This window comes from Bos javanicus, chromosome 15 (genome assembly GCF_032452875.1).
Source record: "Bos javanicus breed banteng chromosome 15, ARS-OSU_banteng_1.0, whole genome shotgun sequence".
Lineage (NCBI taxonomy): Eukaryota > Metazoa > Chordata > Mammalia > Artiodactyla > Bovidae > Bos > Bos javanicus.
Genome location: NC_083882.1, coordinates 26136712 through 26148967, shown reverse-complemented (window position 1 = coordinate 26148967; position 12256 = coordinate 26136712). Strand labels below are relative to the sequence as shown.

At 47.0% G+C, this 12256-nt stretch overlaps 1 protein-coding gene across 12 annotated transcripts in view; it reads left to right on the top strand.

The window, feature by feature from the left end:
* The first annotated feature begins 2739 nt into the window (after positions 1-2739).
* CADM1 (cell adhesion molecule 1) overlaps positions 2740-12256 on the top strand; it is a 352286-nt gene continuing 342769 nt past the window's right edge. For 3 of the 12 annotated variants that reach the window (XM_061440388.1, XM_061440380.1, XM_061440377.1), the window contains exon 1: positions 2766-2937. In XM_061440388.1, the coding sequence (XP_061296372.1) occupies positions 2805-2937 (133 nt within the window). In that variant the 5' untranslated portion in view covers positions 2766-2804. Of the gene's footprint in view, positions 2938-12256 lie in introns of all 12 variants that reach the window. The other 9 variants (XM_061440384.1, XM_061440381.1, XM_061440383.1 and 6 more) reach the window with 6 other exon arrangements.

Here is a 12256-nt window from a genome sequence, read left to right as displayed (position 1 = left end):
GCCTCATGAGGAATGCTTTTCCTTAGGAGTATAATGCACTCCTGTTATTTATTTATTTATTTATTTTAAAAACCACGTTTCTGAGTTGCTGGCACATTTTCACCTTATGTTAAAAATGTAGCTTATTATTCATGCCTTGTAATGTGAAATTTATTCATTCATTTAACAAATATTTATTGATGCCCAGTATAATACAGTGGTTAATTGCATAAGCTTTGCCTGCACCTTACAAACTTTGACCTTGGGGCAATCACTTAATCTTTCTTCATTTAAAAAATACAAGATGGGGGAGAATACTATGCCATGAGGATTGTTCTAAGGATTAAATGAGACTACACATCCAAAACACTTAGAACTCTATAAGTGCAAAGTAGTAATAATAATAATAGTAAATATACATTTATACTGACTGATGCTGAAGCTGAAACTCCAATACTTTGGCTGACTGATACTGAAGCTGAAACTCCAACACTTTGGCCACTTCATGCGAAGAGTTGACTCATTGGAAAATACTCTGATGCTGGGAGGGATTGGGGGCAGGAGGAGAAGGGGACGACAGAGGATGAGATGGCTGGATGGCATCACCGACTCGATGGACATGAGTTTGACTGAACTCCGGGAGTTGGTGATGGACAGGGAGGCCTGGCATGCTGCGATTCATGGGGTCGCAAAGAGTCTGACACGACTGAGCGACTGAACTGAACTGAACTGAGGGGTCTAGGTTTACTGGGATATAGGACCTTGAAAACCTGAAACTAAGTTGCTCAGTTGTATCCGACTCTTTGCAACGCCATGGACTATAGCCTGCCAGGCTCCTCTGTCCATGGAATTCTCCAGGCAAGAATTCTGGAGTGGGTTGCCATTCTCTTCTCCAGGTCATCTTCCCCACCCAGGGATCAAACCCTGGTCTCCTGCATTGCAGGCAGATTCTTAACCATCTGAGCCAAGTCTTTCAGCATACGTGTGGTGTCAGTGTTTTTCTCCTGATCATGGTGGGACACTGCTTTGCATTTAATCTGATCCAGGTAGCTTTCCTTCCGGGGGTGATAAGAATAGGTCGGACTTTGCCGACTGGACATTATCCCAGTGACCATGTGGTGATGGTTTCCAGCCTCCTGTAGTGCTATCTGCCTGCTGGAGCTTTTTGACTTCTGGAGGACTGCCTGCAGTTCATGTATTAGGGCCTGTAATTACAGAGCAGAATATCCAGGGCTGTGAAGACAGGGCAGTCTTGAAATTAGTTTATGCATAATGGATAATAGGAGGCTGTTTTTAAGTGTAACTCATCTGGTGGGTTGGCAGATCTTGATTTCCTTTTTGATATGTAACATTTATTTATTTATTTATTATGTTTTTTTTTAGCAAGATGAGGACAGAGGGCTCCTCTAGACTATAGCTCAAGACAGCAATTTACATTCAGTAATCTCTTGGTCATTTAGCCACAGATAATTTGTCATGGTTTGTTTTAGCTGTTGTGATATTGATATTTATTATGCAAATTGTATTTCCTACATCTTATTGTTCTGCATTCTATGAATACTTAAATTATTATAAACCTTTACACTTAATATGGCTCGTCCTTCAATTTGATGCTTGAGCAACAGAGGGTCAGAGCGCACACGATCTTCTAGAGAGGAAGAAAATAAGTAATTAAAAAGCAGACAAACAAGAGAGCCGGCTGCCTGGTTGAGAAGAAAGCAAAGGCAATTTCTGGGAGGGAGAGCGAGTCCGGAGAAGCGAGTCGCTTCAGCCTAGAGCTTCTTTCTCCCAGAGAAGCGGGAAGCTCAGAACACCTGTTGGTCCCCAGCCATCTGAGGCGCGAGTAGGGGCAAAGGGGCGGCAAGGGGAGTGGGTTCGAGTCCTGAAGGAAGACGATGGCAGACCCTCTCTTCACATCCCATGCCTCCGCCCTCCACCCCGAAGTCTTCACAGAAAAGATTTTCTGTTGAGTGTGTGTAATCGTAAATATCTAATAACACATGTGCATCATGTAAATACACATCTGTGACATATATATTAAAGCCAGGTAGGAGGCCTTCAGCATGCTGGGGGGATCCTGGGTCAACCCTCCTCGATCTACCTTTCCCGAGAATCTACCGCAAAGACACCGACTCGAAAATCCGAGAGCCGGATTCCGGCTCCTTTCTCCCAACTATGCCCAAGTCTACCGCTAGGTTGTTGAGCGGGCTCTCCCGCTCCGCCGGACGTGCAAAGCACGCATGCACTTCTCCCAGATTGTTTTGTCAATCCGGGGACCTGCCTTCTCACTCTCAACTCTCGAACAGCCCCCGATTCCCAAAGATCTATTCCTTCGGTGCAAGGTGAGTGACGGAAATTTGCAACGTTTGGTTTCCTGGCCGGTTGCACCCGGTGTACCGGGCACGGGAGCCTCCCGGGGAGATTCTCGTCGTCGGTCTCCTGGAGCGATGGCTGTAAACATTCCTAATAAAGGTGTACAGGAAGCTAGACCACGCCCCCGGAGCTGAAGCCCCTTACACGCCTGGGGCCCAGGAGAACACTTTTTCCTGGATCCGAGGGAAGCGAAAACGAGTTTTAACATAAACATATTTGCATACGCCCCTCCCCCTGGCCCCGCCCCTAGGTGGCGCGGGCGCGCCGCCGAACGCCAGCACCAGGGGGAGGGGTGGGGGAGGGGGCGAGTCCTCCGAGAGCCGGGTTCGGCTCGCGGCGACGTGATTGGTCGGTCGGGACTCCGCCTCCAGAGCATGTCATTAGCATCTCATTAGCGGTTCGCTCAGGCTCCGGAGGAAGCCACCGCCGCCAGTCTGAGGCAGGTGCCCGACATGGCGAGTGCTGTGCTGCCGAGCGGACCCCAGTGTGCGGCGGCGGCGGCGGCGGCGGCGGCGGCGGCGCCTCCCGGGCTCCGGCTTCGGCTTCTGCTGTTGCTCCTTTCTGCCGCGGCACTGATCCCCACAGGTAGGTGTGGGCACCGGCCCGTTGGCCCCCTAAATCTCTTAAGGCGCTCCAGTGACCGTAGCCATGGAGGGGGGAAACGTTTCCATGACAACCTTCCCCCACTTCCTAAATCCAAATCGGAGGGAATGTGAAGAGAAAACTCAAGGGCTGAGATGGAAAGGATTGAGGGGGTCGGTAAATCCCTTCTTCCTTGCCCAGCTCTGTGCGAATTAGAGCCCTTGGGGATGGCTGCACCCACACCTTTTCTCCCCTGCTTGGTGCGGAGTGCAGTGAGAATGAGGGGCCCCGGGGGCTAGAGAATATAGGGGAAGGGGATGGATCGAAGGCACCCCCCCGCAAACCTTCCAGACCCTCCCAAACTCGCTGCCGTCCGCGTAACTTGCAGGTCTTTCCGCCTCCCAGGGCTGCCCATTCGCCCCCACCTTTCCAGCGGGCCCCCCATTCCCCATCCCCGTAACCTCCCCATGGCTGACTAGCGGCCGCCTCCTGCGCGATTCCTCACTGGTCCACAGGACATCCCGACTCGTCTGGTCTGATCGCTCCCGCTTTCCCCGCGCTTTGCCTTTCCTCCCCTGTCCCCAACCGCTCGCCCCTCGTGTCTCCCTCCAGCCGGATCGCGGCCCCCCCGCCCCCTCTGCCCGGCTGCGGGCTTCCTTGGCCGGGCTCCAGGCAGGGAAAGTTCCCCGGGCCCGGCCCCATGGGCGGGGGGGCGGGGGGCGGTTGCTGTCGCCGCCTCTGCGGGCAGAAGCGGGAGTCCGCAACCCGCCTGCCCCACGGCGTCCTCCGCCGCTAGCAGGGACACCGGATTTCCAGCCCGCCTGTCATTTTCGGCAGCTCGGGGGTGGTGGAGGGAGCGTTCTCGGCCTCTGCGGCCAGTCGGGCACCCTGCGGGCCTCCCGGCGCCCTCTGTGTGCCGAGCCGTCTTGGGAATTTGCCCAGGGGCGGCTCTGCACGCCCGGCTCCTTCCCTAAAGACGCCGAGCACTCGGCAAGGAGCACGCTGTGTGGCTGCCCGTGTGCGCGGCGCGTTGGCGCGGTCGGGAAAGAAGAGGGCAGTGTTTGCTTTTGCTAACAAAAGGGAGCCGGAGCTCTTCCCCAGCGGAGAGCCGAGCCGTGCTGCACCCTGCCTCCCCTTCCCGCCACCGCCGCGCTCCGCGGCCGCGCGGCGTCCCCGCGCCCCTGGCCGCCCGCCGCGGGCCGGGAGCTAGAAGCCAGGACTCCCAGGCTCAGGGCCGTGGGGGCGGGGAGATGCTGGAGGGGCTGCAGCAGGGCTCGGCGCCTGCAAAGCCCCTCCTCAAAGCTCGGAAGCCGCAGGACCCGCGAGCAACAAGTGGCGGAGGACACCGAGAGCTCAGCCCCCACCTGCGGAACCCCCGACCCGGGCGGGCGCAGCTCTTGGGGCCACGGTGCGGCTCCCGGGGCGCTTCTCCACTTGGGCTGTGCCTTTTGTTTACACGCTAGAGGACACACAGTTACGTAAACACCGCAGGAGACACGCCGTAGGAAATGGGGAGATCTGCGGAGCGCTAGCTCTGGATTTGGGGGAATGCTGGGGTGCTTGCTCACCCCACTCCCCGGACAGGTCTGCAAGGGAACTCGGCTTGGGAAACCTATCGGGGATCCATTGGGGTGGAAATCTGGCGGCAGCTTCAGTTCCAGAGCTGAGGATCTTTTCGTCCCTGTCACTGTCTCCGGATGTTGTTTATGTGTTTTTCCACTGTGAATTCTTAATTTATGAGTTACGAGATAATTGGGTTCAGCCAATGCCGTTGTGGTTACAACTTCATTTCGGGTGATGTCTCTGACTGGATGGGTTCAATAAAATGTTTCTGAACGAGATCCCTCTGCTGCTGCATTGTAAAAAGCGCCAGGGCTGTTTAAACGTGAGCGTGAGTACAGGCTCAGTAACTGGCGCATAATAAAGGCAACAATAGACTTGTATTGGCTGCAAAAAAAAAAAAAAAGGGCTGGGTGGGGGAGCGCTGGCCACGGATATTGCTTTTGGAGTAAAAATGGGAGCCGTGCAATGCCGCTTGGCAGCAGAACAGGATCAGATTATACCTCCTCTGTCCAGCCTGCTCATTGAAGGCTCGGAGTAGTAGCGGCAGTACTCTATTTGTAAGTATCTCGCGGTAAGAAGTTGCCTTCCGCAGCGAGGGCTGTATGCTGACTTGGAAAGGAGCGGTCTGGAGCTCAACCGTGCATGTCAAAGCTACAAGAAAATTCTGTTGCCAGTTACCATGGAAGCAGCTTCTTGCTCTTGTGTACATCCCTGTTTGTACGCTGGTTATCAGATTGTGTTCAAATTAGAAAGTAATTGGGTTTGATTTGTAGTGAGGGGACGAGACAACTTTCTTTAAATCTTTTTTCTTTGCTTTTAATGTGTATTTTGGTGCTCCGTTTGAGAAGGGATTTTGGCCTAACCCCAGGTCCTAGACCCGGAAAGTAGATTTCAGGTGGGGACCCAGGGACTTCTCTTCCTTACTCTTCTTATTTTAAGCTTTCTCTGAAGTCTCCAGTTCCTACTCCAGGGTTAGAGAAACCTGTTGGCATTGCCTTTGAACTTCATTAGGCTTGTTTCATTCACAGCCTCACTAGGGTAGCCATCTAGGGCTATTGTGCAGTGGGGTCCAGGTTCTCTCTTCCCCTGTAACTGAACCCATCTATCCCCTGGAGAAAATCTCCCATCCTTCTTGTGGTGTTTGGAAGAAATGGATGTTAATGGAATGCAGCTAAAATGGGATCATCAAAGCTCATTCAGTGTAAATCATGACCGTTAGGTTTGGGATGCGGGCATGCTGTTGTTTTTGACCCTCAGTGAACCCTTGGTTGGTCACCCTCCTTTTCCCTTTTTCAGCAGTAGAAAGGATGGCCAGTGGGTGGGGGTGGGTAGCCTGCTGGGGAGCCCAGGGGCTGAGTTTCTGCTTGTCGCAGCCTGTTGGGGCTTGTGTACGGGGGAAGGTTAGAGACTTTACAAAAGTGCCGCCCTGCAATTGTCGCCTTTCCCTGCATCAGATCCAGTAGCCACGGGAGGGACTCACACTTGTCTGTGATAGCTTTGATAAAATATCCCTCATTAATGCCACTTTATATTTACAGTGTGTCACTGGAGACGCACAAGGCTTCATTTAGTGACTTGTGTGACGAGACAAGCTTGCATTATTTGCCTGGGACATTTTGGTGGAACAAGAGACCCATTGAGCAATCTTTTGAAATGAACAAATACGGAAAAAGGGGGGAAGAAAAGAGCAGGCAGTGCTCCGGAACAAAGAGCTTTATTCATATGGATGTTGTACATGCTTTATCCAGTTTTCCCCAATGGCCCTCCTGGGAAAGGGGAGTGGGACAGGGAAGAGCCAAGGCAGGACACTGGCGCTTCCTCTCTGGTTTCCTGACTTCATATTCTTATCCGACTTGGGACTCGGCTCCCTGGACTCCCTGCCTGCTCTGCTCAGCTCGCTTGGTTCCCTCTAAAACCCCCAAAGGTAATGGTTTCCTGGGTCTAAAAGGGAGATTTTGAAATACTTTCTCCCAGCTCTGAATTTAAGCGGAAGAAAGTGGAAGCTACCTGTTGAGATGGATGGTTGTTGCTGGATATATTGGTTGAATGGAAAGAGATATCACTTTTCTATGACATGTGTCAGAAAGTGGTTGATAGTGACTGTCAAACGGGTAAGAGGTCTTGCAATAATAGTATTAGCCTTATTATTTATTTTTAAAGAAATGCTTTGAAAACTAAAATCCAAAATTTTCATGATCATGAAAGGTGCTTTTGGAGTTTTCAGTGCCTTTTGCCCACACCTGGTACGTTTTGGCCTTAAACATAAGTGAGGTTTTTTGTTTTTTTTTAAAATTATTCCTTGGCCTATATTGCTAAGTGATTTTCCGGCTTTAAAAACTTTATAATATTGCTGTGAATATAAACGCAATCTCTCGGTTTCTGTATGTGATATTTTGATGCTTAACTGGCCACTTAGAATTTACATTTTAAAAATGGTTTTGTGCCTGCGTGTTAACAAAAGGCCCATTTTTATTCAGGGGAATCTCTTAAATTGGGCCAAACGAATCAATGCTATGATTTGAATGGAAATTTACCAGCATATGAAGAAATTTTATGAGAAATAAATCCAAAGGATTCAAATATTGTATCTCTTTCTTGGGAAGAATAGTACTGACCATCACGCTGGGCATTTTTAACAGAAAATCCAGGACAGAAAGGAGAAATCACACAGCGACATCTGTTGCAGTATTGAAAATTTGCTGCTTTGAGTTGTAAGCAATTAGTCCCATATAAGGACCTGATGATATCAGTTAGCCTGTGTGTGCATGTGTTTGTGTGTACTCACACAAATATGTATACAGCCACATGCATATGTGTGTATATATGCACTTATACAGAAGTTCACCCAGTATTCATAGTCAGTCATATTTAAAATTATTTAATAGAAACTTGTAACATTTTATTGCAAGGTTCTTTTTCTTCATATCACCTGTTGAGGAATCACAGTGTCTTACAGTCATGGAATTTTGGAAAGGAATTAGAAATCATCGGTAAAATCTCATTATTTTGCAGTGTGGGAGCCAAAGCCCAAAGAAGGAAGGATGACTGAACTGAGGCTCAGTTAGCTATGCTTCCTGGATGAGGAGCTGGTCTCCTGATGTCCAGCCTGTGAACTGTCTCTCCCATCTCCCAGCGAGGATGTCCAGTAAGGGATTTGCATCGTGGGTTAGCCATCGTCGTTGGTAGGAAGAGTTCGTATTCTGAAGGCCACAGGAATAATTGTTGTTCTCGGTAATAAACTAATGGATCAGAGGTGTAATCTCTGGGCAGAAAGGACCAGTTTTTGGTAAGGTTGTCTGTGGTGTTGACAAGTGAATTTGAAGCCTGTGGACTTTATCTAGCAGCCACCACGTGAATGTTGTTCAAAGCACCTGCAGAGGGGAGAGCTCTGGATTTGTATTGCGGTCCTAAGTCAGATGCGTGAAAACTAGGCTTCACAGAAGCTTCAGCTTTAGACTTTTAAGCCTCTGTTTTGTCATTTCAAGGAGTAATGTTAACAGTTGAACTGGTTCCGTGTAACTAAAGAATAAAGAAATGGCCCTTAAGAACAAAAAAGGCATCTTTGATTTTCTTACCAGGTACTTGTCCTTTGCATTAAGCCTGGGACAAAGCTGAGAATTTCTTAAAGACAAAAATTATGTTATTGTTGCAAGATGACCTTTTTTATGTTGATTGTATTTTCTTTTATTTTTTCAGTTTATTATGGAAAATTTCAATGATGCACAAAAGGAGAAAGAATGCCATATTAACCTTCTGTGCAAATCATATGGTTTGATAATTATTTATCCATGGTCCATCAACCTTCCGTATACCCCCTCCTTGTCCCAGGTAATTTTTAACAAATCCTGCGTATCCTACCAGTTCTTCCATAAATTACTTTAGAACGAATCTCTTTAAGATACGGCTCTTCTTGTACACCTGAAAGCACAGTATCATTAGCTGAATGTACATTTTCTCCACTGGTAGAATTGTCGCCCTAGTCTTGCTGCACCCCGGAAAGTGGAGTGAAGGTTTGATACAGTGGGTAGGAGCTGAGGCAGGCAGTAGAGAAGCCAGAGGGTGATTACGTGATTACCGCCTGCACTGAAGAGACCTTTTCGTGTGGTTTGGTTTATTTTGAGCAAGGTTTTGTTTGGATCGGATAAGATGAGTTTTATTGTTGTGTAAATACGGTTGTGTAAATATGCAGTAATTGTAGCTAATCCCTCAACTGTGGCAAGCTATGGAAATCACCCTTGGCTAGATTGGCCATTTCTAGACTTTCTCATAATGAATACTTTGCATTGGAAGACTTCTGTAGGAAAAGCTATTTTAGTTCGATGGCTGTGAGATACCCTCATTCAGTATATTTTTCTTTAAATGTCTCCGTGGTATAAATGCCTTGGTGTTTTGTGAATATATGGCTTAAAAGAAAAAAAAAAAATTTTTTTTGGATTAGCTAAGTGGTAATTTCAGCTTGTATTCTGTAACTGAAATGATCACAAAATGCCTTCTTTGGTGTGGGAAACCCATTTGGAGCTGTAAGTATTTGGGCTTTGTTTTTGTAGAAAGAGGGTACTGGGTGGTAGGAAGAGAAAATGTTAACTGTTTTTACTTCTCAGTATTTGTCCATTAATTTAAAATGTAAATTAAAAATTTCAGCTAGAAATGTTTGAATATTTCGGGGTTAATTTCAGAACTTTTTTGGTTTCTCGGAAAACAGGTTGGTTCCATTTTCCAAAGTTCTTGAAATGTGAGGGTGTGTGTGTGTGTCTTTTATTTAATTTAGTTTTAAAAATTATTTTTTATTGGAGTATTGTTGCTTTATAATGTGTTATTTTCTGCTTTACAGCAAAGCGAATCAGCTATACGTATATCTGCTCTTTTTTTTTTGGATTTCCTTCCCATTTAAATCACCGCAGAGCATTAAAGTAGAGTTCCCTGTGCTAACTAATGAGTAGATTCTCACTAGTTATCATACGCAGTGTGTGTGTGTCTTTTAAGAGCTTCTTACTTAAATGTTTTTAATGTAGACTATAAATCTGAAGCATTTGGGTTTTTGGTTTCCAGCCAAACAAGAATTACACATGAGATAGTTGGCGGGGGCGTGAGGGGGCGGCGGTTGGAGCAGTCTTGGCCAGGTAAAACCCACCTCCTGTACCCTTTTCTGAGTTGGCCTGGGCACCAGAAAAGCACAAAGGAATGCCTACATTCAGGGTTTGGGGAGCGCCACCAAAATCGAATAAAAAGCCTTTGTTTGGAAACCATCAATGAACGAAGGAACCCACTGGAATGTTTGTAATTACAAGTGGCACCTCCTTGTTTAAATTTCAGAAGCCACAGTTTCTTTTTCAGAGATTTAAATTGCAGGTTCTAGCCAGCAGCTGCTGTTGTGGTTAATGGGCACTTTCTCTTTGAAGATCTTCCAGTGCTGGTTCTCAAAAGCTTTGGAGCAGTTGGCCTTGAACTAGGGTTAGAAGAAAGGGAGATGGAGGTATTTATATACATGCACAGCACAAGTGACATGTGGCCTTTATTATTACTCAAAAGAGGAACTTGACGGTAAGGTTTCAGGAAAGACAAGCAGGAAGGAAAATCTATTATGACTGACAGGTGTCTTGAATGGGGTGATTATCTTACGAGAGATGTGGGATGGTGAAAATTTTTCTTTTAGTAGATGTTTTACTGGAATACAGTCATTTGACCCAACATTTTGATCTAGATATTTCAGAAATGTTAAATAGGCTTGAAATGAAAGTGCTCTGATATATATTTAAATGCTACTCAGTGTTTGAAGTTGATATTCTAGTGACATGGACTTTTAAAAATGCTTAAAGTAAGTAGCTTGCTCTTGGCAGTCTTCCGTGGTAAGGTAGGCAGGCACTCTAAATCCTCTTGAGCCATCCCGCACTAGACGGCGACATCAAGTTAGAATTAAGTTATGAGGTCCCCCAAGGGGGCAGGGAGGAATCTGCCTAAAAACAAAAGGTTCCCAGGCCCCATCTCTCCTTTTGTCTGTACCACATCTCCACTTGGCTAGCAATAGTCTAGAAGTTAACATGTTAGAAATTGAACCTTTCATCCTAGGTCTCAACTTTCCTCAGAGTCTCTATTACTGCCAATGAATGACACCATTGTCATCCTGGTCTCCAAGGCCCTGAAATTTGGAGTCTTTTTTTTCTCTTCCTTAGCTTTCACCCTTGGACAGAAACAATATGGGATAAAATGGGGCTGATTATTCCTCTACTATATTTTCGGGACGCCTCAACATCCTCTCCAAACCATGTTTTACTAGCAGAAGCTCCCTACTGATTTCCCTACTCCCAGCCTCTGTGAGTCAGAATTTAAGTCCACCTTCCACAGCTGTGGGGTTCCCTGGTGGCTCAGTGGTTAAGAATCAGCCTGCCAATGCAGGAGGCTTGGGTTCAACCCCTGGGTCGGGAAGATCCCTGGAGAAGGAAATGGCAGTCTACTCCAGTATTCTTGCCTGGGAAATTGCATGGACAGAGGAGCCTGGCGGGCTACAGTCCACAGGATTGCAAAAGGGTTGTACACAACTTAGCGACTAAACAACAACAACCGCAGCTGTAATTTTTTCCTGGACGGGATCATGACACTGCCCTAGCAGAAAACCTAATCTCAAGTTCTTGCTCCTCGCACCAGATTCAGAATCCACAGTTTTGTCTTTAGGTTGTTCCTTCCTCAATTGCTCTTTCACTCCTTCTCTAACTGCCCTCGTTTCTTATTACTTTTCAGCCCAACCCTGATGAGACTGGAAGACTGGTGATTCTCCAGTGAAACTGAGGAAGAAAGTGGTTCCACTGATCAGCCTTCAGCTGGTTGCCTTTGCATAAATCTGCTCTCTGTTCAGTTTTTCTCTTAACTCTTTTGGATTATAATTGTAGGACGGCTGAATCCCCTTGCCCACCTTGAGAATAAATCTCTTTTCTTTGCATCTTCCAGTTTAACTAATACATGCTTATCTAAAATGTATGCCGACACAGACGTTTCTTTTTCTGCTTTACAGGTATAGACATGACTCTTATTTCGTTCCAGTAAGCCACAGTGTGTAGATATTATCACCAATATTTTAATGAAAAATTTAAACCTTAGAATGCTGAAAATGTATTATGCCTGTTTGGCAGTGCGTGTTGGAATACTGACATTTACTATAGCTTGAAAACAGCGTAATTGAATTAAAAAATTAAAAGCTGGCTAAGTTAAGATTTTCGGGCAAAATGTTAAGCCTTGAGGAGTTGAAGACTTTGGAAGAGTCAGAGTTAGGGGGCTTCATCTGGAACTGCTGACTTGGCCCACATGAGATTAGCCTCTCTGAAGATTCCAAAAGACGCAGCCTTAGAGGAGCAACTGATGCTCATGCTGCTGGTGCTGTGTCAGTTATTAAGAAGTTCCTACCCCGGGGAGCCAGGAGGAAGTGCACTAAAACCCAGGTCTTTGCAGTCCCATGGACTATACAGTCCATGGAATTCTCCAGGCCAGATTACTGGAGTGGGTAGCAGTTCCTTTCTCCAGGGGATCTTCCCAAGCCAGGGATTGAGCCCAGGTCCCCCTCATTACAGGCAGATTCTTTACCAGCTGAGTCACCAGGGAAGCCCAAGAATACTGGAGTGGGTAGCCTACCCCTTCTCCAGGGGATCTTCCGGACTCAGAAATTGAACCAGGGTTTCCTGTATTGCAGGCGGATTCTTTACCAGCTGAGCTACCAGGGAAGCCCGGGTCTTTATTAGCTAACATTAGTGTTGACTTTGGGAGCAGCACT